This window comes from Fundulus heteroclitus, chromosome 11 (assembly GCF_011125445.2).
Source record: "Fundulus heteroclitus isolate FHET01 chromosome 11, MU-UCD_Fhet_4.1, whole genome shotgun sequence".
Classification (NCBI taxonomy): Eukaryota; Metazoa; Chordata; class Actinopteri; order Cyprinodontiformes; family Fundulidae; genus Fundulus; species Fundulus heteroclitus.
In genome coordinates this window covers 23579985-23606823 of record NC_046371.1, presented here as the reverse complement: position 1 = coordinate 23606823, position 26839 = coordinate 23579985, and the positions used below count along the sequence as shown (strand labels likewise).

At 38.4% G+C, this 26839-nt stretch overlaps 1 protein-coding gene across 4 annotated transcripts in view; it reads right to left on the bottom strand.

The window, feature by feature from the left end:
* LOC105919898 (disks large homolog 4) overlaps nucleotides 1–26839 on the bottom strand; it is a gene marked incomplete in the record, with an annotated part of 106632 nt that overhangs the window by 12532 nt on the left and 67261 nt on the right. For all 4 annotated transcript variants that reach the window (XR_004931930.1, XM_036143184.1, XM_036143183.1 and 1 more), the window contains 5 exon segments: nucleotides 2714–2850; nucleotides 3007–3176; nucleotides 6483–6607; nucleotides 6724–6774; nucleotides 7553–7606. Coding sequence is in view for 3 of the 4 variants with exons in the window: in XM_036143184.1 (XP_035999077.1) it covers nucleotides 2714–2850; nucleotides 3007–3176; nucleotides 6483–6607; nucleotides 6724–6774; nucleotides 7553–7606 (537 nt within the window).

Below are 26839 nucleotides of genomic sequence, written 5' to 3'. Positions count from 1 at the left end.
CAATCATTCATACTCCTTAGAGGGTTTATTTGAAATTATTTTCTCTCAACCAAAAAACTTATCTTTGAATGGAATTGGAAATCGGCAACTCGGAAAATATAAAACAATGTTCAAGGATCATTATTTTTTTTAAAACAAAATGACATTTTTGTTTTATCGTGTCTGTTTGTAGGACAGGGAAAAATGTTGATTATTTTTGTGGGTAATGGAAGGAGGAGGCGACGGCCTTCCTTGTGTGAAACACATACTGAGGTATACTGAAGGTATAAAAACCATTCATGGTCAATGTAACTGCCTGTGAGAAGTAAAAAAAGAGTAAAAAAAAAACAAAAACAAACTCCTATTGCTGTTTTGGTTAATGCCAAAGGCAATGATTGTACAAGGATAAGTGGATATAGAAACTATATGGATGGATAATTAAAACTATTTCATAAATATTTCTACTGCTTTAATCAGCTAGTCTAACTGAATGTTTTGTTCAGAGAATGTGTTTCAGACAGGAAGATTATCACTGGCGCACCGTCTCCAATTACTATTTCTCATGGAAATAGTAATCAACATCCTTAGGTTTGTTTCCACCGCAGGCACCTTTTCGAGGGTAGTTTTTTGGAGCCGTTTTACTCTCCCTGCCATTTCAAGTGCAGGTACCAGAACCAACCAGGGAACCGGGGCAGAGAAAACTGCCTCGGTTGGGAGGTAAGACTTTTCGGACAGACCCTGATCTGTGTAGTGGAAGGATCCTTAACATTTCTCACTGGTTGAATTTTCAGTTTCAATTTTGAGTTTGCATTCAAATACGTTGCTAAAAATCTGGAAATATTTAACCAAAGTCAGGCTTCTGCTTTCAGCATTTTACTCAAGAAGCAAGGCTATCATCAAAGAGGTTTTAACTGAATCAGTTTATAGATGTTTCAGCATTTCTGTTGAGATAAACTTTAAAGTGACAACTATCTAGGATTGTTTATCATTCACTTATTTTAGGTTTAAATGGAAAATAATTTGTATAATTACTTTTTTCTACGAGACGCAGCTTGAATTCCTTAATTATTAAAGATTTGTGGATAATATTTTCCTGCATTAAAACTGGTTTTAAGTCATAGTTATTTAAAATAAATATATAAACAAACAAACTATATTTTTACTGTTTTGGTCAGATTTATCTGTTTTTAGTCACATTTTGGACTCTGCTGTTGCAGTGAGTGCACGACTCCTACAGGAGGAGCGCTAAGCATCAGCGGACATAATCTACGGGATTGGTCTGGTTTGAGGCCTCTTCCGGCAGAAAGACACGCACAAATTTTGGCCTGGGTAGATAAAAAAAGTTCTGGTTAAGTTTATAGGCTCATAAAACGATTTTAACTGTTTGTCTGAAGAAAGTAGAAGTCCATTTTGTGCTTGGCCCCTCTCGAGATATGCATTAGCCTCAGCCTCAGACACTAGATCAACCCAACAGGTTATATGATGCAGTTATTATCTTATGAGTACTTAGCAGAACCTCATTTAAAAATCCTGAACTATTCCTTTAAGTTGAGCATATAACTGCATCTGTTTCACTCTTTAAAAACACAAAGTCAGACAATGCAGTAAATCAATTTTGTGGAGCTGCACTAAATTGGTAAAACATGGAATCTGTAATACTGTTGATATTAAAGGGACATGTTTTGATGTTAAACAAAAAAAAAAACTATAATCATCAGCCCCTTATATAATTCTTCTGTGTGTCAGCGTCTGGAGAAATAGTCTTCAGGCAACGTCTTCTTAAACATTACTCTGAAAACATTATATTGAAATGATGTTCAGCTCTGCGTATATATATATATATATATATATATATATATATATATATATATATATATATATACAGTGTGCGATTTGCAAAAAAAAACAAAAAACCGAGGGGGGATAATTTCAAAAGTTTTATTAATGAATAAAAGTTTAATTAATAATGGTTAATAAAGAGCAGGTGCTCTTTCAGGTAGCTAGCTAGATCCAGTAGGTTAGACTATTGTTCTTAAACTTGTCCCATCTACTGTCGGGACTCGGGAGTGGGTATTAGTTTACTTTAACCGCTTTGAGCAGAAAACGTAATAATACTCGGTAAAAACAAACAAAAAATAAAATTTACAAATGTGAAGGACACAAGATATGTATAATGTAAATTTTGAAAAATCTACAATTACTTATTCAGATCAGAGGGGGGAGGAATATATCCCCCCCAGGAATAAAACATGAACGACCAGAGGGGGGGACATCACAAACAGAGGGGGGGTAAATCCCCCCCATCCCCCCCAGCAAATCGCACCCAGTACATATATATATATATATTGTTTAAATTAAAGGCCTTGCACCATTTAGTGGAAACTGAGAACCATTTTGGAGCTGCTGATGTGATTTTCTGTGTTGGCCAGCAGATGGCAGTAATGCTGCTTGACAATCACTGTAGCTGCCCTTCAGATAAATATTTACAGCATTCAATCCTACACACATATTAAGATGGTAATGGAAGTATTGTCTGGCAGTGAAAATCACAGCTGTAATTATCTTGGCTCTGCTGTTTCAGCAGTGTGTAAATGTGTGAATATGCATCCCATATGTTCAGAAGATGTGGGTCTCAGACAGTCTGTGACATGCTCTCTCTCTGTGTGTGTGTGTGTGTGTGTGTGTGTGTGTGTGTGTGGGTGCTCTGGCACATTTTAATCTATGAGTGACCGACCGCTAAGATCTTGTCCCCGATCTGCAGGCGCCCATCTTTATGAGCCGCCCCGCCTTCGATGATCTTGGTGACGTAGATGCTGTTATCTCCCGGTATGTGCTGGTTTCCCACCCCTCCAGCAATGCTGAAACCTAATCCTGAGAAAAGGGGGAGCGATACGAGGGGAGCAGATAGTGTGGGTTAACACAGAGCAGATTTGTAAGATCCTGAGGGCAGAGATTAGCTGTGTACACGACATCAGAGAGCCCACACAAAGGGGTTGACGGTTTACACGCTGTAGTGACGTTGCCTACCTTTAGGCCCTTTGATTAGTTTGATTTCGGTGACTTTTTCTGCTGCTGGTTTTCTGCGGAGAACGTAGAGGCGGACAATAGCACCTGCCTCCTTCAGGGCCTCTACAGCTTGGCTGTGTGTCACCTCCCTCACATCAACATCATTCACAAACAGGATGCAATCATTCACACTAAAAATGGAGAGAGAGAGAGAGAGAGAGAGAGAGAGAGAGAGAGAGAGAGAGAGAGGTGCAGAGAGGCTGGTGGGTAACATGAAAACACAGAGAGCTGTTCTGATAAAAGTATTGAACGTAATCCTCCACCAGCAGACATATCAATGATAAATCTTTAAATAGACTGATTTTTGAGATGATTATGATTATCGTTATTTGTGATATTTAGATATTCAGACAAATCCTAAAGTTGTTTGTACTTTCAAAAGACCAGCTACATTTATTTAAACAGTTCACCAAACTTGTTTAAAGATGCTGTGGGCCTGCTTCTCCTCCAAAGGCCCTGGGTAGCTTGCTAGAATATATGGCATCATGGACTCTTTGAAATATCAGCATATTTAAAAAAAAAAATCATAAAATGTACCATCAAATTCAGAATTGCTCAAAAGGATAACAAACTTGAACATGATGTTTGAGTTTTAACCATAGAGAAGTATTGATACCTGAAAAGTGAAGGAATACCTGCTGGCATCTAAATCATCTATTATCTTTTTAACATAAGATGACACATCTGTCGTTCAGATCTCATAAGTATTTCCACATCTTCAATAATCAGTGAACCGACCGACAGGATCAATGCAAAAGTACAGTGGAGGATCTGTGATGCTGTGGGCCCATTCCTCTCAGAGGTTCTGTTAGAGCACATAACATCAGCTGTGTTTACATGCAGAAAATTTCACAGTCGGATTAAAATGCGTTCGGATTAAATAATCTGATTGTGCCGTTTGTATCTGCACACAATCAAGTAATCTGATCATAATGTGTGTGTATATGCATCTGGCTTTATTCAGAATATAACCACTGAAGAAGAAGTACCTCTGTCTTTAATATATTAAACGAGTTAATTTGTCTTCCGATCGCCCATGCTGGACTTGCACGATGATTCATAATACATCTTCGTTCCGATTGAGCTATTCTGATCATCATATTCTGGTTGGCATGTTTACATGATGCATTTTTTATTCCGATTGGCCCTTTATTCTGATTACTTTGGTCCATGTAAACGTAGCTATAGTGAGCTCCTTAAAATACCAGAGCATTTCAAACACAAGTCTGGTGGACTCTCATTTAAATGAGAATTTGTAGAATTTTGCAGATATCTACTCAGGCTAGATGGAGGTGAGAGTTTTAACTACAGAAAACCATTGCTAGCTAAGAAATTTACAAATCACAACAGCTATTCTCTGATTCTGTTTCTCCCATAAACTGTGACATTGGAAGTGTAGCTCACACTAAAATCTACTTTTTTTTTTTAAATAAACTGTCCAAATGGGGTCTTAGGGGGCTACTTTAATGTTACTGTGCAATTATTTTACATTTTCATGTGGAAAGGTTTGGTTCTGCAATATTTGTCATAAACCCTTCTTAGTGCTGCTGACCTCAACATCTAACCTTCACTCATCCTGACCACAGCCTCGTTCAAACCACACCGCTCAACACCACACCTAGCCACGCCCCTCAGGGTCTCCTGGCATTGCCCACTTTGGTGGTATTCTTATGCTTTTACATTGGGGTGAGTTACACTTTAAGCATTTCCACAACTTTAATCAAACAGTGCCCCAGCCAGATGAGAAACATGTTCCCAAACAGCTCCAGCAGACACATCACGCCTGCTGTAAACTAGTGATGTCTTTCTCTTCACAAGGCCCTGAGTACCTTGTACATGACATCATGGACTCTTTGTAAGTATCATACTTTAAATAAAAATATGATGGAATCCACCAGAAAATTGACAATAGTTCATCATGGGATCTTTTGGCGGTTTGTAGAAGTTCGTAAAACTCCTAAAAAGGGTGATGGATGCGGAAGTTTTAAGCACAGAAATCCATCGCTGTCTCAAAAATAAACCAATCCCTGCTGCCTTTCGCTGATTGTCTTTATCACAAACTGACACTTTTCTTGCTCTTCACTCATGACTATTTCCCACAGATGTCTGTTCTGATCTTCATGGAGTTTATGAATAAGTCATACGACGACGTTTGATGTTGGTCAGTACCACTGTGTTTTAAGCTTTAAATCACCAGAACTTCTATCCTCTTAGAGCAGTATATTATTATATATATATATATATATATATATATATATATATATATATATATATATATATATATATATATATATATATATTTTTTTTTTTTGTACAAACAAAATGCAAGTAGATTTACTTTGGTGTATTTACCCAAAGGTGTTGAAATATGTAACTTGTGTCAAACTGTAAAAACTAAAACCAGCACTTTCTGCTTCAGTCATTTCAGACATTTTTGGGTCAGTTGAAAATGGGAAGACGCCTCTGTGCATGTCTTGAGCACTGCAGCATAATCAGAGAAATGGTGTATAAGTAAATGTATTTATTCTGAGAGGCAAGCTCTCTCAGCACTCTCTTCCGGGGGAAAACAAAGCTTTTGCTGTCTGTAGCGGGAAAATAAACCTTTTTATTGCATACCACTGCAATGAGCTCCTCTAACATTTGATGCCTTGAACTTTAATTTTTAATTAGATGTTAAATGTGTAATGTGCCACAGCCTATTTGTGGTAAGAACACAATATTTACGTCTAAAATCTGCTGCCACAGGTTTTCTCACCCTTTTTTTTTCAAAATCAGTTTGTGCAATTACTGCGCCATGGGGTTTAAATAAACCAGTGCAGGCTTCTTTCTTTTTTTTTTTTCATTCAAAGGGCAACCCTTACCATTCAAAATTTAAAAGATTGTTACATATTATGAGAAAGAAACAAAAGATTTTTGAGGACGGATATTTAGAAACCTGCCTGCACCAGAGTTTTTTTTTAAATGTGTTTTAGTCAGTGCCTGCCTGAGCCTTTTGGGGGCCCTAAGCAGAATTTGATGTGGGCCCCCCCCCCCTCCCACCACGCAGAATCACCTATGCTAGAAGATTATTCACACAAATGTCACGCTATAATGTTATAGCGAATATTATAAATGAATACAGTGAGGTTATGTATTAATAAAAAATACATATATATATATATAAATACATATATATATAAAAAAACAATACTTTAAATACTTCACTCTTTTATTAAAACTTATGAATACAAACTGTAACAAAACATATTAAATAAATTATTATTCCATCATCATTCATTCATTCATGTATATCACTTGTTTAAGTTATATTTATATATTGAAAAAAGGCATCCGCTTAGTTCGCTTGTGCCTCCGGCCGGCCCTGGTTTTAGTTGGGGAAACATTCATGCATTCTGACTTTCTTTCTGAGTCCTGTCAGGTTAGAGGAGAAATTGTACCTGAGCCGTCCATCCTGAGCCGCGGCGCCTCCTGGTATGATTTTGGTGATGAAGATACTGGGGTCGTCCCCTACGTGAGGGTTGTCTGTGCCCCCTGCTATGCTGAAGCCCAGGCCTGAGTTGCCCTGCGGTGGCAAAAAACAACACTTCTGTCTAGGACATCTGATTTTAGGAGCTTGTGAGAAATTATAAAGCAAAAAAATAAAAATAAACGTTTGAGATATGAAATCCCCAGACTCACTCTTTCCAATGTGATTTCCTCGTACTCAATTTCTCCTTCCGTCCCATTTACCTGTCATAGGAAGCCATTATCATTAAGAGAAAGATTGATTTTCCCCTTCTTCTATGATTCCAGAAGCACAATGCATTTCAATAATCCACAATTCATGAAGACGAGTCATTTGGGTTGGATCGTCACGTGGGCATGTGATTTAGTGTTTGTGATTGATTAAGGCAGCACCTCTCCGCTGGCCTGATGTCACCTCCGAATGAACAACTTCACTAAAAATACCAGCCATGCTGCTGTAATTAAAAAACGTCCCAGAGGATGGGGAAAACTTTCAGAACTACCGTTTTTAGGTTCTGACCCAGATAAAAAAGTTTTCTGAAAGCTGCAGGTTTGTAAAACCAACAGCGCTGTGAAAGGTCTCATTCTCTCCTCAGACAACAAATATTTTTTTTTACTTTATACTCCCATTCCATCCATCCATCCATCCATCCATCCATCCATCCATCCATCCATCCATCCATCCATCCATCCATCCATCCATCCATCCATCCATCCATCCATCCGCAGCAGTGTCTGCTAATTTCCATTTTTAAACATTAAAAATGTGTTAAAAGTACATACATTTTTCATTTTCAACAGGACATATGTGTAGGACCTCTGTATTTCTTGCAGTTTAACCATCAACTCTCAGCGTGAAACGCTCAGCAACGAGCAATGCATTAACGGAGAGGAATCGTACTGTACATTTAGCACTACTCAAATAAATTACAAGGAAAGCCAGGCTAGAGAACCAAGAAAAGAAAAATTATAAAATGAAGGAAGCATTAAATTTGATCCTTACATATGGCGAGCCATCGAGTGTGTCAGTGTTCACCACCACTGGAGGAGTGTTTCCCTGGAGGCAGAGGGAAAGAGAAGCATTAATGACACAAAGTAATCGCAGAAGCTCCGACGTGAGGGTGAAAGCTGCAGTAACAGCCAAGAACGATGGCCATTTCAGCTCTTAGCCATGATAACACAGCTCTCTCTCCGCTAAAACACATAAAGCGCCACTCCACAACCATTTGTTGGTGTGCCGTCCATTACGGACACAAAAATAATCCCCACAAGCCCGAATGTTTGTTCTCTCAGCTTCTTGATCTGCACTTTGTGTTGCTGCAGCTACTGGCCTAATTAGATTACAGCGTGTGTGTATATACTGCGGTTGTAAATGCTGATTTCATGAATGCAGAGGACAAAGATGTCCGCCGCCCGTCCAACAGATCTTTTAAAACCACTGAGTTAAATTATGATATGCAGCCGCAGCGACAGAACAATGGCAATGGTCCAGCATGCTCCAAGGATGAAGAGGACACACCGAGTTGGTAAAAAAAAAAAAAGATGTTGTTAAGACACACTTGTTAGCCCAATTATCCTCTGTGAGGACAATGGCTGCCCTCCTGGTGGTCATTTATTTAAGTAATTTTCCAGAGATGCAATGTAACAATCAATATCTAAATTAAATTAATGGACGGAGCAAATATCACGGTTCAAAATGGTTATTCATCAAGAAAAAAAGTGTTGCAACAGTGAGCAGCGAGTCAATGAGAGGACACGGGTTTTGGGCATTGTTGTGTCTCCGGTTTACAAGCCAAGTTTTTCTCTTAGGCTCATGTGAGGTGTGGGAGGGCTTTCCATTAGCTTCTTCTAGTGAGAACTTGAGGGAAAAGTGTGATGAAGGACAAAAAGTGTGAGGTTGAAGGGAAATGATACATGGCTTTCATCAAGTTTTACCACTAAAATTTTTAATGGTGGTCGCTTTTGCTCAGTTACGGCTGTCTTTTTGGGTATCACTCACCGATTTGCACCTCCAGAAACTGTATTTGGCCCATTAGTCTTTGCCAAATGTCTACAGCTCAGTCAAACTGGATGGAGCTGTGTTTGTATAAAATATCTTTTGGCTCCATAATGAATTCTCAATCAGATTTCATTGTGGACTATAACTGGGCAACTATAACACATGCATACACTTTGATCGAAACAGCTGTATTGTAGCTTTGCTCTATGTTTTCAGCAATTACTCTGAAGGTTGATACCCTTCTGAGCCTCATCCCCAATCTCCCGTCTTTCGCAGCCTCTAATAGGTTGTCCTCAATGATTGCCCTGTATTAACCTTCATCCCTCCTCCCATCGACTTCAAGGTCTCTCCTGAAGAAAAGCATTTCAACAGAAGGATGATCTCACCACCGTGTTTAATTTTTTGTTGTGTCTCCTACGTTGCTTGTGACAAACTGTAAATAGGACCCCTTGTGGCTTTCTTTGACAAACAGCTTTCTTCTTTGTACTGTCCTTAAACTCATCATGATGATGCTTTTTTTTTTCTTTTTTACTAATGCTCTCTAACAAACCTCTGAAGACTTCAGAACAGCTGAATTTACTGAGATTAAATTACACAAAGGTAGTCTCTATTTACTAGACCCCATTTTCCTCTATTACTCTATTCACGAGGCGATTCCTGAAGGCTATTAGTTGCTCTGGATTCATTTAAGGGGTACGGAAATAAGTTGGGTGAATACAAATGCAAAACTTTCAGATTTTCATTTGTTAAACAGTTTCTGGCACAATTTTCCTTCAAAGCCACAACTGAGCAATTCTCTGTGTTGGTCTATAACAGAGGGAAGCAATTTTTACACTCAAAATAACTACTTTTTACCCCCAGTTCTTGTAATTATAAACAGCTACTTCGGAAGATTTGTTAACTTAATGCTTAAAGAATCGCAACATTTTTTTTTTTGTTCTTGTGTTTTAGAACAAAGAAAAAAACTACATAGCCTTCAAAAAAAATGATAATTACATAAATTAAATTCCATAATTATGGAAAATGAGGAACATAAAACGTGCAGTTTCCGAGCTGATGACTAAAGAAGATAAAAATGTACCATTAGTGTCGTTCACTTGAGGACATTCTGTGCAGATATTGCATAAAAACACATAGACTGCTAAAATGAGCCTTTTTATTACCTTACATTTAAAAACTCTGCACAGTTATGATGAGGTACTTGGCAGGCCCCAAAAAGCTCCATTCCTTGCAGAACTGTGTGCTATCACATAAAATATATATTAACATACATAGGAGTTTTGGGGTCATAAAATGACAATATCGGAAACATCCCAAGGTCCTGAATATTTTTGCAAGACACATTATATATAATCACTGGAACATCACTGATCTTAGGTCCTACTGAAGTCTTTTCTGGAAGGTGCAATATAGTAGAAACACTATCTGCAAAGTCAAATTAGGAAGCATAATCGTGCATAATAAAAAGCACTTCTCATCACTGCAGTCCAGCTCCAGAAATCTCTAAATCTCATCGGATACATTATGCCTCATTCAAGTTTACGTCTAGGATGCATCGCGTCATCGAGGTAATGTTAAACGATGGAAACACACAGTGAGGCCTTTGTTCATTGGGAACCCCATCCTTTGCTTCGGTAGACTGATTAACATGGAGAAGACAGTGTATCCAAAGTGCTTACAACAGCAAAGAGCAGTATGAAACCAGCCTGCTGACCTTCACAGATCTGACAGCTGCGACAAACACAAACAGCAAAACAGCCACACTTAATTCATTTTCCAGCTCTTAAGATAAACTGCCTGCCAGCAACAATCCTTCAGCAATGCACAGACAGACTGCATATCTATTATATTTTTTTAAACTGTTTTTGTCGCCAATTTTGTGCGATGAGTAGGAAATAGCTATGCTGTTTCAATATTTAGGAGGAATGATACATTTTAGCTTGTAGTAACAGCAGCTGGAAATGAAGGTGGTGGGGGGGGGGGGGATCTCTACATTAGTAACAGCGTTGTTTAGCATAAAAGTTAATTTTCTGACCAGGCACCTTCTTCAAAACTGAGCAACAAAGGTTACCAAGGCTAATATATCTAAACAGTGGCATTTTCTGTTTCAGCTATTTTCTTATGGCTCCAAACACTTCGAAATGTAACAGAAAAACAAACAAAACAACTCAAATTGCAATTTGTAATCTCACTGTTGTCCTGTATTTTCTACAATTACTAATGACTGTCTTCATCACTGTGCCATGGTGTATTTATGGAAATGATTATTATTATTTTTTTTTTTTTGCATCTTTCTCCTGAGTGATACCTTTTCACAAGAAGACCCATTTGATCCTTTATATCCTTGCTGCAAACTGTGGTTTTAGCTAAAGAATGTGAATGCAAATGTCAGGAAAATCCTACTAGTAACCTTATTCAGCTTAATCCGAGTCACTAAAACCAATTTCAGAAGGGAAATTCATACCGAATGCTAAAATTAACCAATGTTTATTAATAAAGTGTCAGTTAAAGGCTGTGCACACCCAAAGAACCAGGCTATCATGGCTTTTTCTTTCTAATATATTTTTCATATTTATGAAAACAGAACATGTACATTAAAGGTAGAAAAAGACATTATTATTTTTAGGACACAAAGACCTTATTTTCAGGGTTGTGTAAGATTTTTCTTACAGCTATTGTACGCATATAAAATCTAAGGGCCCACAAGTGCTTTTACATTCCTAAAAACATGGACTAAACACTTTGCAATACTTAAATAGTGGCAAAGATTTTCCTAGTACACTTTCCATGACACGGGTGCCTTTCCATGGGCTGAAACATAGAAAGCTGAGAATGGCCTTATTGTGATGTCACATAAAAAAATCTTCTGTATCGACGACTACTCTGCTAAGACTTTAAGAAGTAAAATGACCATCAATGTTTAAAACGTGCAGCATGTCTGTGCTATTTTTAAAAACTCGTTAGTGAGCAGATGGTTTTACCAGAGTTTGATTTCAGGAGGCGTACAGGAAAAAAAAAGTGCCTTAGATATTCAAATTGATGTGAAAGAAGAAACACTTAACAACTTGCATCAAACAAACGCTGCGTTAAAAACAGAGTTTCTAATGTACATAGATCACAGCCATGCATGTTTTTTTTTTGATTGTGAAATGTGCCTCTACATTTGAGAGAGAAATGCAAACAAGATGACACCAGGTTGTTCTTGTTTTAAGCTCCTGCAAAACTGTTGCAACGGCACGAAAAAAGACACAACGAGACATACATTTAAAAACATGCAAACATCTTAATGTGAGCATTCAGATCTTCACAGAGGAGCAACAAAGTCATGGAAACTGGAGCACAAGAGCTGTTCGCAAAAGAAAGAGCCCAAAATAGTTGAATTTCTTTTAGATTGAAACCAGCAAGTGATGTTCTTGATGTAAGAGAACACTTTCCCAGAAACTTAACAAAATATATTTTTAAACCTAGGGGACTAGTTGTGTGTTTTCAGACTTGATAAGTCCATGACAAGCTTAGAAACTCAAAATTATACCTTATATTATATTATACACAAAAATGACACTGATCATATTTGTCCCACGGTTATGGTAAATCAGAGTATTTTCTGTCCGCAAAATGCACAAATGTTACCTCTATCTGGAGATGCACAAATCTTTATTTCGTGGCCCATTTTTTTGGGGTCTCTGTTTTTTTGTAAAGCTTAGACATGTGGATTCTGAATAGTGCTGATTCTACGTTCTCTAAAAGAAAAATCATTAATCATTTATTTTAGAGGCAGATGCAACTCGCACTGTTGCGTGAGAGCGCTTTCACTGTAAAACAGAAACTTACTATTACTTTAAACCAGCGAAAAAAGGAAATTGCCTTTAGCATGTAACATTAGCGATTATCATTGTTAAGCATTATTAATTGTGAACAGGTATGTCTGTTTAATCTTTACAAAAGGCTGCAAATACTTCCAAATCCAGCAGTTTCTATAATAAAGGTGAAAACGCAGTAGGATAAAACACAGTAGCTTAGCCATCTGTAGATAGCAGCCTTCCTGCTATCTACAGAAAGTCTTGCTCTCTCTCACTCTCTCACAGCCTAAATGCACCACAGACATTTCCAGAGGTGGGTGATAAATAGTTACACTTACTCGGTTACATGAGTATTTTTTTTTAACAAATATATATTTTAGGAGTAGTTTTACTACATTTTACTCCTTACTTTTACTTCAGTCATATTATTAAAAAAGTATCGCTACTCTTACTCGAGTAAAGTAGCTGGCTACCCATTGTGAGGAACTTTATTGAATAAAGAACAGACTTGTTTTAACCAAAAATCCACCACAGAGACAAACACCCACAGTTTGTGAAAGTCAGACTTCTTGTTTGTACACAAGCTTTGTTAATTTAATGTTATTTTCCATCTGCTGAGCCGATTGAGGCAATTGCAGGTCAAGTAATCATACAACCAATAGTAGATATTGTCAATGGAAGTATTTTGCACTGTGCTAACTTACTGTATATACATTCATTGCTGTAAATATTGCTTTCACAAGTTTTATGTTAAAAAACATTATTTTGAAAACTGTTTCTTTTGCCTGATTTTGTTACTTTGTAATTAGTATTTTTTGTATACTTTTTATGTTAGTCTTTAAAATACCACAATTTGTACATAAGTTCATATTTTTGCTTCAGCAATAACGTTATTTTGAAATATATATTAGTTGGTCTGATGAGTTACTCAGTACTGACTACCCTTCTTACAAAATACTTTTTTATTTTGAGTCATTCTAGCTATTTTTTTTACTTTTACTTGAGTAAAAAAACATTGAAGTAGTGCCTCTCTTACTTGATTAAAATTTTTGGCAACACCTCGGGACATTTCTCACCCTGTCATGGAAAATACATTTTAGTCTTTTCCCCTCAGCCACCACATCCACACCAAAGGGTGTTATTACCACAAACTGGGGGTGCATAGTGTTTACATTCACTGACTGGGGAAAGATCAAATGTTTTCAGTTTCAGAGCCAATCCAGCTGTAAATGGTACAATTGTGGTTACCAGGTGATACATGTTATCTTATTGCTAGCAGCCAGCAGGCAGATTTCCAAAAATGTTAATATTTTAAGCAGATAACTGTACCCATGACATATTTCCAGATGCACACATTGCATCAATGCAGCAGCACTAAAAATGACCCAGCACAATGCTCTAATTAATTTGCTTCCGATTTTCCTCCAATCCATAGCGATGAGGACTTTTACACAATAAAAGGTGGTTAAAGCATAACTGGGTGAGCATGTTTTATCTAAGGGGGAACATAAAATTCTCCCCATGCTTGCGTCAAATAGCTTTGGGTGTTTTATTGCTCTGCGTTTGATTGTAATGGTGGCTGTGTAAGAGCTTCATTGTGTAGCCTGGGTCCTCTGCAGAACACTACGTCAAACACATCTTTATCTGGAGGAAAAGATAATAAGTATAGCCAGCAGAAAACTAAGCCCACAGTGCAGACAATTTCCCTGCAGGGGATTTGACAGTGTCCTCTGTCCCACTCTGTCAAGTCTCTCAGCATCAGGGCTGTGAGGATTTACAGGGCTTGGCTGCTCTTGCCCACCTATATTTCAGCATAACTTATTCAGCCAAGCTCTCCTCTGGCATGTCTCTATAGGCAGGCAGCGTTGCTATTTATCCTCCACACCAAGACCCTAAAGTATCTATATACATTATACAGCAAGCTTATGTCCACAATTCAAACCAGCAGAATAAATGTACACTAAAAAGCTGTAAATTTCACAAGTGCGCTTTAATGATTTAGTAATTTGTCTTCGTAAATGTCACATTGTTCAAACTGGTTATTTATTTTCTCCTTTTTCAGTGTCACATGTATATTAATAAAGCAAAAAATACTTAGAAATTATTACAAGTTGGGATGTCCAGAATGAAATATTATTAGGTAATCAATGTCTAGCTCTACTCCCAGTTATATCTGTAATTATTACAGCATCCCTAAGGAAATCATAATTTCCTCAACTAATTAAAAAAAAAAATCATAACCTGCTTCCAAGAGCATGGCTGGCAAAAAAGCTATCAGGGTAGTGCACATTATTTTTGTTGATGTAACAATTTTTCTTAAACACTACAAGTTTTTATGTTTTATCACTTGCAATGACATTGATAGTTAAAGACCGTACTGGTTTGTGCAACGTACCGCCTGTTTTTGTCTCTGCACCCTGTGATGTTCGAACAACAGTGCCATCTTTGCCACTTTGTTGCTATATTTAGTAAGTATTCTACATCTCTAATGACACTTTCTAAAAAAAAAGGAACTAGCAACAAATCTAGTGACTTTTTTTTTGGTTTCATGCGAAAATATGCATTGTTCTTCTCAGAGAACAGTGGGTGTTGCCCGTCTCCCATCCCAAAGCACTCACTGCTGGCCCAGTTCTGATGCAGCTGTCCTTCCCAGCTGCAGTCAGAGGAGAAGATGTTCTTCCCTCAATGTTCAGGCTGCAATTAATATCTGATGTGCAAATCCACTGCCGGTGGATCCCACTCTGGCTTATACTCAGTAATATGTTCTTTTTCTTGAAATGTTTTTTGGCACCCTTATTGACAGTAATCAGACAGAAAACAGGCAGAGAGAGAAGAGGGTTTGACAATGAACAAAGGTCTCAAGGTTCAAAATCAAAACCCAGATGCCCATAGACTGTAAATGGGGGACCCACTTTACCCCCACGTACCATGCCAGTAACATGTCATCTGTCTGAACTAAATCCATGCACTAATAAAAATCACTGTATGCGATTCTCCCAGCCTTAGTCCCTCATTCGCCTAAATCACTACGCATCCTTTTTGTGACATAAGCTATAGAAATTGACCGATAAATGTCATTGTCATTTTCTTTTATGTTTACGTATATGTCCATAACGTCAAAATCAAACCAGACCTAAATGGTAAATTTGACTACATTTCTAAAGTACTTTTCTTGTCATACGGACAACTCAAAATGCTTTGCTCTCGAGCCACATTCACCAAATGGTTGGCAAACTGGGGCTATGTGCCTTGCTCAGTGGCACATCCACATGTACCAGGGGAGGAAGATGAAATCAGCCCCACACCTTTCTGACTGCAAGTGGGCTACTTTTCCATTTGAGCCACGGCACTGCCGAAAGAAAGCTTAAAAAAACTAAACTGAACCAAACATAAGAACTGAACATCAGTAACTGTTTCTTGAGTCAGTTTATCTGGTATTATATAAGTTGGAATTATTACATTTAAGAAAACAGGGCAGCTGTGGCAACAAACATAGCTCACCACCGTCAGGGTGTGAATGGGTGAATGACTGTAGTGTAAAGCGCTTTGGGGTCGTCTGACTTGATAAAGCGCTTTACAAGTACAAGCCATTTACCATTTACCATAACTCGCAACCAGCTCCTCAGATGTACTGGATAAGTGGCATGTGGTCTGCTTATGTGTAATTTGCGTTTTAAAATAAAGAAAGTTATTTGAACCAGTGAAACCAGTTTGTTTGGAGCTCTGTTATAGCTTGGTAGGAAGCTGCCAAATGAAGATCTGTTTTAAGCATTTGCAGCTACAACTTTATTGGTATATTAATACATCAATACCCATTAAATTGTCTCTCAATTGTTTGGTTTTGAATCATTCTCGGGTTAGGTAGTCCTAACTAAAATGATGATTAAATGCATTTAGTGCAATTTAGTGCATATACTATATATATGGCACTGATTTTAATCAAGCATCAGGCTGAAATTAAACTTCTAATCCCACACTCATTACAATATTTGCTATGATTACATTTCAATCCTCAGATTTTGTGGGGAAACCCCCCCAAAACAAACATTTTAGACCGCGATGACAGCTTTGCACTGCTGGATACAAGTAAGCAGGAAGTAAGCAACCTAAATGTCTTAAAAACATACCGTCTTATGACGTCGATACTTCTTGGCTTTCCGTACATTATGGAGGAATCTGCTGCCCATCTTCTTAGCGTACCACACAGACATGAACATCCCGCCTTTTTTTTTTCTTTTTCAAAAATGCAAACTGCAGGTTATCCACATCAAACTCTGCTGGGCTCAAAATCGGACCAACAGAGATGACTCTGGAAGCTTTGGAACCCGCCAACCCCCATTTCACCCCGAAAGTGCAACAAAAAATGAATGCAAAACAGAGGCTCTTGGCCCTTCTATACTAAAGAAACATTGGAACACCCGGCCTCACATAAAGAAAAAAAAATATCTGTTTCAATTAACACATCCCCTTTGAGCCAACACTCTTGTCTAAATAAAACATGATACCAAAAGTTAGACTGCCTCGAGACACGGGATGCCGCTTTAAACCATTTCAGATCCAGGATCACAGAGCACAGCCCAATTAGTGCTTTCTTCTTCCTGAGTGTGCGCTGGAGACTTCAGTAGAGGATGCTGTGCTCCATCCAGCAAATTCTAAGTTGTAAAAATCGCTTCTAGCCAGTATAGCTCTTAATAATCTCAGAGTGGCTCATCCGTCATGAGAAAACACACAAAAAAAAAAAAAACAGGACAAAAAAGGTGGCTGTCTCGTTCCTCCGGTCTCCCTGGCCATGCACGCCGACGACTGTAGCCCTTCTACTGCTGCTGGTCTGCGCTCCGAAAGAATGCAGTTCATTTTTTTTTTTTTTACTGCTGCCACTGTTCTGTACCCCTCCCACCCTCGCTGCAGAGGGAGAGAGCAGGGAAGTCTGATGCCGATTAATTAGCTGTCTCTCTGTGTAATGTCTGCTCTGGTGATGTGAGAGGGGGAGGATTTATTCTTTGACTGAACCTCAAAAGACAGGCATCTCCAACCGGCCAGACTCCTCCACACAATGGTGAACTGATGAGAGACTTGACTTTGAGCTTCACTTCTGCTGTCAGACTCGACATATTTGAAACATGGTGACACTTGGTGTGGACACACCGATCATTATAGTTTAACACTTATGAGCCAATTGGTTTTAGATTCAAGTCTTCAAGAAACCTAGTATATTAAGGTCCGTTTCTATTCTCTATCCAAGATCTCCAAACATGCTGGTATTATTCAGCCATGTCCTATTTCACTTAAAGTTAAGGTCGCCGTCACATTTCATGCATCACTATAGAGATGAGAAGCTGAGGTGTCCACATTTAACACCAGTTACTGACTGTGCAGTTTTTTTCTGTACTAACACCAAATACTTTACAATCTACTGCTCGTACAATTTAATAAAAAACCCACAATACAGATCGTTGTGGAAGAGGAAAGGTGAAAATATCTTGCCAATTGTGGTACTGTTGAAAAGGTTTTATACTCATTCTTCATTTTTTTTTTTTTTACTTTGCTTTCACGAATTAGGCTTTTTGTGATCTCCTAAAATGATCTCAAGGAAATATTTTCTGTTTCTTAATGTCTTTTAGTGATTTTCTTTGGACCTTTTTTTGTGTTTTTCCATTTGCTTGTATCCCATTGTTCTTGTTAATTCCTCCAGTTCTGATGTTTAATTATTCAGAGATTAAAAAAGAGGTGTTATGGTACACATGGTTTGGTACAGGTACAAAACAAAAACATCAGAAATATATATATATATATATATATATATATATATATATATATATATATATATATATATATATATATATATATATATTTCACTTCTTTTAAACACAGAATTACCATCACAGATAAGAGATCCTTGCTAGCATGGAGACTCTGAGGATTCACATAGCAATAAAATCCCTCTAACGCAGTTTAGATTATTGTTGCGAAACTGCTTCTTGTCTCTTAATGCAGCCAAAAAGTATGTTGATGCATATTCTACCCATAAAAACAATGGTATTTACAGTATTACTGCATTTCGTTGCCTTGTACCTGTACGTTTGTAATGACAATAAAGTTGAATATAATCTAATCTAATCTAATCTTGAAATGTATTTAAAACAATGTGCCGATGGACCAGAATGGATTCAAATGTCAAAACTCAGTTTATCAGTAACAACACAAATAATGTTCTCCAAAACTGATACATTTTCTTTAATTACTATTCTCCTTAATGTTGCTAACAGGCTTCATATGGATATCTAAGGTACAACATGTGATATATTTATAAAATTATCTCCACCTAATTTAGCTTCTGCTTTAAAGCAAAACAAAATTGTAACTAAATTCTGCAAGTGAGGGGTTTAGACTATAAAATTGTCAAAATGTGTTATCCTGTTTAAACTAAAGAGGTCCCTATAAGTTGTCCAAAAAGAGTCTGATCAAGTCCAAAACCAACGTGTTTTTAAAAATGAAAATGTCATAAATGTCTGTTTGAATAATTTAGGCTTAAATTTGTGCAACATGAAATGTGAGGAGGTGATTACCTTCTTCTAACTTGAAAATACAAAGGAAAAGTCTACAAAATGTTAAACCAATAATAACGCTGCGTGACACTATTCAGTCACTTAGAGGCGTTTGCTAAGAGCCTGATATAAGTCTGTAATAGAATAAGTACTTAAACAGTTTGCCATGCTAATCTTTATTAGAATAGCTATACAAATGACTTTCAATAACCAGACTTTTACATGACAATCGCTTACCATATATCCACAGCTTCCACTCCACGGGTGCTGTGTCAGAGAAAACCCCAACTCTGCGCGCTGCTGCTCAAAAACAAGAAGGGGAGTCTTCAACCTCATGCTTGTCAATATTTTTCAACCATTGTTTGCATTGCTTTGGTGTGGTCTATGTTTGCTTAATCTACTCATCTTCAGGCAAGACACTTAAAGGAGCAATAAGCAAAATTTCACCACTAGGTGGGCTGTTGAGCACTCTCTGTAGACCAAAACACCACTCGCTACCTCTAACCATCCCCCCTTCTCACCCATATGCGCATATTTGCAAGGGATAAACACAGAGAAACTGAATCACCTTTCGGAGGAACACGTCTGGTGAAAAATTAAGTAACGCATTAATTTATAATGCTGTTAGCAGGAGAACGTTTTGATTCTCTGGGCGTACTCTAAGCCATTTTGCTCCTACGCTACGCTGCTCTGACGGTGGCGTTTTGTGGTCAGGGAGGGGTTAAGCTGTTCACAAGGAGGTCCGTGCATGTGCAGCTGGCCCGGCTTTGTAAACAAGAGACCGGAGAACAATAAAGAAAGATCTAAAAAGTTAGCTTTAGCTCTTCACATCGATATTTATTTAGTTCTGTCTCAAATAATGAAATTTCTCTTATTGCTCCTTTAACAAAAATAAATAAAAACACATGTGCATGTTGTACTGACAAGTGTACTGTGACAGGTAAGTACAAAAAAACTGTGTATTGTTACAACCCTAATAATAAAATAGCTCTTAAACCCAGGTGATAAACCAGTGTTGTGTTTACACAGACTGTAACAGACAATCTAGCAAAGAAACAATCTTAAACTGAATCCCTAGTCACTTTGCTATCGTCACAAAGGCCCTGTTTGTTCCTTTTTATTTACTTTATTCTAGGATTACACAGTCAGCCATAAAAAAAAATAGGATTATAGCATCAGCAAGGTTACTCTTAAAGAACCAATAACTGAAAACATCCAAAAACAAGATGCATGCATCCATCAGGTCTTGTTGCATATCTTGCCTGATTTATTTTCTAATCCTTACAGACTTGTATTTGAGATACTATGAATCGGCTGCAGAGAATCTTTTTCTCTCATATTCCTCGTACTGCCTAATGTACTGTCATGGACAGGTACAAGGACGGGACAGAGAATGAATTAAACGTGCAAAATGTCAAAAAGAAAAACCTTAAACTCCAGAAATCCTGGAGATCAAGACCACTTCAAAAGTTGCTGGAGGATCTGCCTCTTTGGAGCACTCTTAAAGCCTTAGTACAGGTCTTTCGGTTTTTTTTTTCAATTTTGCCTTTAAATAGTTGGGAAATTGGGGACATGGTTTGAATTCAGCATTCCTATTCTGACAGAAAATCTACCATAGTTATCTAATGCATGTGCGCCATGCACACAAACACATACAGAGGCTTTGCAGAACAAATACATTTATGGAGGGACATGCTGAACGACAAGCCTGGCAGCTGATGGTCTCGCTAAACTGTTTACCTTTACTCTATAATATCTAACTTTCCCGCTGTTCCGAAAGGAGAAATATCTCCTGCCTGTTCTGATTTAGCACGACCATTGTTCTCTTTCTTTCTCTGTGTGTGCATATATTTTCCTCCTCCTCTCTCCCCTCCCCTTCCCAGGGGACCCGAGCTACGGCTGCACAGTAATTACACGGAAGCTGCAGGGACACATTTAAACATTTATTAAAGAAAAGTCAGCAGGTCGGAGAAGATGAAGGTAAAAGCCAGATGCTGACCACAGAGGAGTGCACAAGAAATGAGGAAGGATATCAATAGGGGAAAACCAATAGGAAGACACCACAGAAAGCACCAGCTCTACTGAAACTTTCAAACTGATGCGTTTCTATCAAGAAAATCTCAAAAGAGCTGACTGTTTTCTAGAAGGCAGGTTGCCAAAACTAAATCGGTCCTGCAGTGAGTGAATGTATAGAAATATTATGTTTATCACTCTTTCAAAGAAAAAAAAAGGAGCCTAACTAAAACTGAGCTCCTGTCAGTAGGTGAGGAATTAATGCTTTTGCTAAATAGGCATGGGCCACTTTCTGGTATGCCGAGACTTTAGAAACATCTAACTTTAGATTTTCCCGAACCTCTAAAACGGTTTAAAGTCTTTCTAATGAGATGCAAGATAACGTTTCTGACTGACAACGTTTTTCTCTGCCTGCACGGTGCTTGTACGGTAACATTGCAGCCCTCCCCCACTTGTTGCCCCCAATCTAAAAAAAAAAAAAAAAATGCATCTTATTAAAGTAATGCTTGGAGCAGCATGTTTGTTAAGGAACCTGCTGCAGGCCAGCCACAAGGGTAGAGAGGCAAACTAAATAACCAGCTAATATCACCATACCTTAAGAGTAACGTGACAAAATGTATAGTATTTTGCAGGGTGAGCATGTTTACGTGTAAACTACAGCAAAATGTAGCAGGTGCTTATATCATATAAAAAATAAAAGTACAGTACAACCTATCTATGTCGGTGTGTCTGTGCAGGGTCATGGGGCGCTGGTGTTTGTCTCCAGAGGTCAATACATAAGCTTACATGCCTTTGACAAACGTTTTACAACTAATCTGTTGTTTTAGTAGAAGTAGGAGTATTTTCATTTTTGAGTAGTACTCTGTTTACTGGCCATCTGTTTGACTGTTATTTAGTTATTTAGTCAGCAATGACAAAGAAAACCCCTAGACCAGTAGCTAAGAAAATAGCATCCGTGTCAACATGTTAGGGTCCCGTTTCTAAGCAAATAAGAGCAAAGGCAAAATGAGAAATATATATTAGGACCTTGAGACCCTGTGAGGGAAGAGCTGTAAAACATCTGATCAAACTGTTCATAGATGTGTCAGTGTAAAGGTACTTTAAGACCTATTGGCATAGACTAACCTTTAAAACATGGGTCATCAAAAAAACGTCCTGACAGGGAAAATGTTTCAAATCTAATTGTAAGTAAATTCTGGTTGTTTTTTTCTTACAAAACTGTTTTTAAATGCTTAATCCTTTTTTATTTATGTAAATTTGCAGCTAATACCTGACTGGGACTCCTGAGTAGGATTATGTTTATGGGCTAAATATCTGTTTGTCTTGCTCTTGTTTTTTTCTGTCTGTGTATTCTATTATTGTTGAAAGGTTTAATAATAAATATCTTTAAAAAACTGTCTTCAAACCAAGTGTATTTCTCAGTCACTGAAAATCTGTCCTGATAATGAGCTTTGAAAGATGTACCACTGCTTTTTTTAAACGGCCTCTTTTCTTACTTTCTGTGAGATAATCTGATTCTACAGATAAAGCAACAAATCTTGTACCATTTCATTTGTATATAGATGATCCTGGGGTTTGTTTATTTTTACCTGGTGGATTTGGTTACTGGTTTCTTTTTGTTCCTTTTTTGTAATTTTTAGCGTTATCATCAGATCTCATCCTGCGTTTTTCTCCCTGCCTGCCCTGGTTTCATCTTCCCTCTCCTCTGCGCCTTCATTGCTTTCACCTGTTCTCCTTTAATTGCCTTCACCTGCTCTCCTGCTTTTCCTCCCTGCTCTTCCTCTCTATTTAAAGCTCCGTCACTTCCCTTAAGGCTGGTTCACACGGCAGGACTTTAAAGTAGTCGGCCGTTTTTCCGAGCCTGAGATGAAACGTGTAGGTTTGTACGTTGTGTGGTGTCCGGTCAGACGGCGAGCTCAACTCACCACACACACATAGATTTTACTTAAGTTCTTGCGAATCCTCTCAAGATCAAACGTGGGTTCAGAGTAAATAAACATGAACGATGGGGGAGAATAATGGGCATAGTTTGTGAACTGATAAAAAAGCTATGATATGGAGGTGAGTGGTGGGGGAATCCCTCACCGTGCTTTCTGAATGGCCACACGTCACATTCGACAAGCTGCCTGCTCATTTGTCTTCAAGAGACACCACGCACGCTAGGATATCGAGGGAAGGCAATCCAACATGTTGAAATTCCCCGATTTGAGGTCAGAGCGGTCCCGACGTTCCACCAATCTCTCTCAACAGACCAGACACAGTAGGATATACTCTTGAGATTATTTTAAGAGGAACGCCGATAATCTGCTCCTCTTGAAAGGCGAAGATCAGAGCAAAAATCGGGCTGAAAATCGTGCCGTGTGAACCAGCCTTTAGTTGTCGGATTCTCTGTTAGGTCACCCTGCGATCGCCTCATCATGCCTCCCCAGAGCTTGTGTCTACACTTTGGTCCTACAACCGCCTGAGAAACCATGACATGGTTTTGTGATAACTATAAAGATACCTGGCTTCCTCTGTTTAGATTTGAGATTTCAGCTTTTTGGCCACAAATACTTAACACATGTTTGGTGTGAAAAAAGGATGTATATTTGCAAAAGACCACCATGCCTACTGTTAAGTATCGTGGTTGATATGTGTCGGTGTGGATCTGTTTCTTTTCCAAACCTGAGGACTTTGTTGGAGCCTTTGGCATCATGAGCTCCTTTTAATACCAGGATTTTGGCAATAAAAAAATAATGTTGAACACACCAATCATTTTGTCGATCAAAAGGAAATTTTGCAAACACATTTGGCCAAATCTGGTCAGAAATTGTACATCAGACACAAGATCAACTCTACTCCATGATCATCGCTGTCCTCAGACCTAAATCACATATAAAACCTGTGAGCTGGGTTGAAGAGAAACCTAGAAAAGATTCAGGAATGAGGAATGATTTGGAGAGATTGCGCCGTCTCGTTTTAAACATCTTTCCAGGGTTGCGAATAAGAATGTCAGAGTCAAAATATTTATAGCATCCCTTTTCTTTCTACATTGCCAGAACACTGTAGTCTTTGAAAGCTCCTTGTCCTGTTGTTTAGTATCTGTATCCAGCTCATGCAGCTTGATCGGATTTAAGAGTTCTTGCTTTATCGGCTTCCTGGCTCCTTGTCTGCCGCTGGAATTTGACTGCATTTGGCCTTTCATCTTCATTTCCAAAAATCTGACAGATGGAAATTAAATCAAGCATCTATTTTTGGTTTCTAATTATGACGTTAGAATCTTAAAACTAATTTGGAACTGTAAATCTACTCTGCTTCGTCTTGGCCATGTCTTTATTTGATAATTTCTGCTTTGACAGCCCGACTGCTGTTTTATTGCTCATCCTTTTTTCCAGCCAATGAACTGTGCGTATGCAGTCAGACACTAATTAGTTGAGAGCTGTGCATAACAATACGTTGTTATCGCCGTTTTAATTTTGCCGTTCGTCTACCGTAGCATGACACATTTCTGGACTTAGAAATAGAGACAGTTTGCTAGAAATCCTTTGGAGATTAGGCTGATTGATTGAGCAACAAGAGAAAACTGTCTCCAGATGCCTTCAAGTAAAATACATGATGTTTAAATCTGGACATTTTTTTTATTTATTTACACGAAACAACAGGTGATAAGACTTACTGTTAGATCTATATTAAAAGTTTTTTGCAGGGTGAAAGATGTGCCTAATTGCATTGCATAACATTTTGCCAAATAGCGGATGTCATTTGAAGCTGAAGCACCTCTTTGGTAAATCATGCACATAACCCAAAAGACCTTCTCCTCTCTTGCCAAACCATTGCGGTGTTTTCAGAGACCATCTTACCCATAAATCAATGGGGTCCTGGACTCGAACTGGCAAACCCCCTCCACCATTAAAGCAATAAAGAGACAGACTGACGACACTGCCTACACATCAATGACATCCAAATGGGCACGATGCCACCAGCAGAGACACACTCAAAGGCATTACTGCAATGTGTCTTGTAGACGGTACGCGCGTTCTACCTAAGCCGTGAGGAAAATTGAATGCACACATCTGCAAGATGAATGATTGATTTCTGTGTACCATTGGTGGAATGTCTATGTGTTGTTGTTTTTTTTTCTTCTGATTTATGGGTTTTACGCTGAGGAGTGCAGGTTGTCCCATCTGTGTAACAGTTTATGAACGTACAGTATTAGATGACTTTTAGAGGGTCAGGATGGGTATACAAAAACAAGACATGATGTACATTATAAAAAGGAATTTTGGAGGGGATAAAATATAAAACTTTAAACTATAATCAAGGAAATTAGTGTAAAATGCAATATTCAATCATATTAAACTTTGACATAATATCCTACCTAAATATTCGTGATCAGAATTAACTCTGACCAATTCCTGCCAATGGGACCGAACGGCAGGGATTGGTCAGAGTTTTTACAAGGCTGCAGCTCCCACAGAGATTTAATTTTTAAACCTCTTTTTTTTTTCTTTATGAATACATAATGTGTTGACTACTTTCAGGATGGAAGGACCATTTTACCCAGTAGAACAAAAAGTGTTTCTGAACAGGATTACCTATTAGACCTTCGAGTGGAGGCAGCACCCATTCTGATTTGCTGTATACAAAGATTGATGGTATGTTTATAAGGGGTTGGAGGAAGTTATAAACTCAGTAAAAAATATTCCGTCAAATTAAAAGCGGTCGTAGGAATTGCGATTAAGAAGGATACTGTGCTGGAGTAAGAACTGAACTTTGGAGGTAACGATGTGACATTTTAGTATGATAATTGTTGTGTGTAAATTCACAACTGTTATCAGTGTTATCCCAGTTTTGGCAATATGTGTTAGAATATACAAATTTATCATTATAGTTTGAAGTCACTGTCAGCCGCTTAAATATTACCAACTTTACTATTATGATTATTATTAGTGATCGCAGCTGTTCATTTTTTTTCTTTTTTTTACCTGTCCTCTGTGGCAACCTAGGCATTCAGTATAGTACTGTAAGCCTTCCCACTGCCTAAACAGATTTTGCTTTGCAGAAGTGGGGTTTTAAATACCCATTCTGTTGCAATCTTTGTTTTTATTGATTTGGTTGGGAAGGGCCACTGGACAACCAGGCTGAGGGGATAGAAAAGGAGAACGGCAGGACAACGGGGAAGTAACAAAGCGAAACAGTAAAACTACATAACACCTACAAAAAAGATATCAAACGAAACAAACCATGAGCAACAATCAGTTAAAGATCATTGCAGTATTAATCCAGCTAAGACAGTAACAATAACAGAGATAAAACTGAAAGCAATGGCCACCAAAAAGTCAGACATTCTGTAATACCTCAATGTCATTGAAGCATCTGCACAAGCATACATGTGTCTTTCTTTGAGGGTAAACAAGTGTTCATACGCATAAGCATCATGATCCATGCGTAGCTGTGCGTGTGCGCATGCACCCATACGAAAGTGAAAGAAAAGGAGGATCTCTTGGCCACGGTTAAAAGCAGGTCTATGGGGACGCTGTAGCGCCCCATCAACACTGAGCAAGCAGAGCACGTATGCGATCTAAAAGACCCCAAAGTGAACCCCTGGGGCCACAATGAACCAGAAAAGCCCCGACCACAGTGACAGAAATGCCCCCACCACAGAGGGAGCACCCAGGGGAAGTCGCCCCTTGCCAGAGGAGAGTCCTGGAGGGCATCTGGCCCCATCTCAGACTTCCCATCGAAAGTAAACAGAGTCAGATCCTAAGTCCCACCTACTAGGTGCAGAGACGATAGGGGAGACAGATACCCCCAGCACGCTCAGCCAGTGACCATAAACCCCCTGAAAAAAACCCACAAAAAACCAAACACAAAACTACAAAACTGAGGACTGCTACATTGGGTTCACCATCCACCCCAAGGAGACCCCCACGGAGGGAGAGAGGACCAGGGAA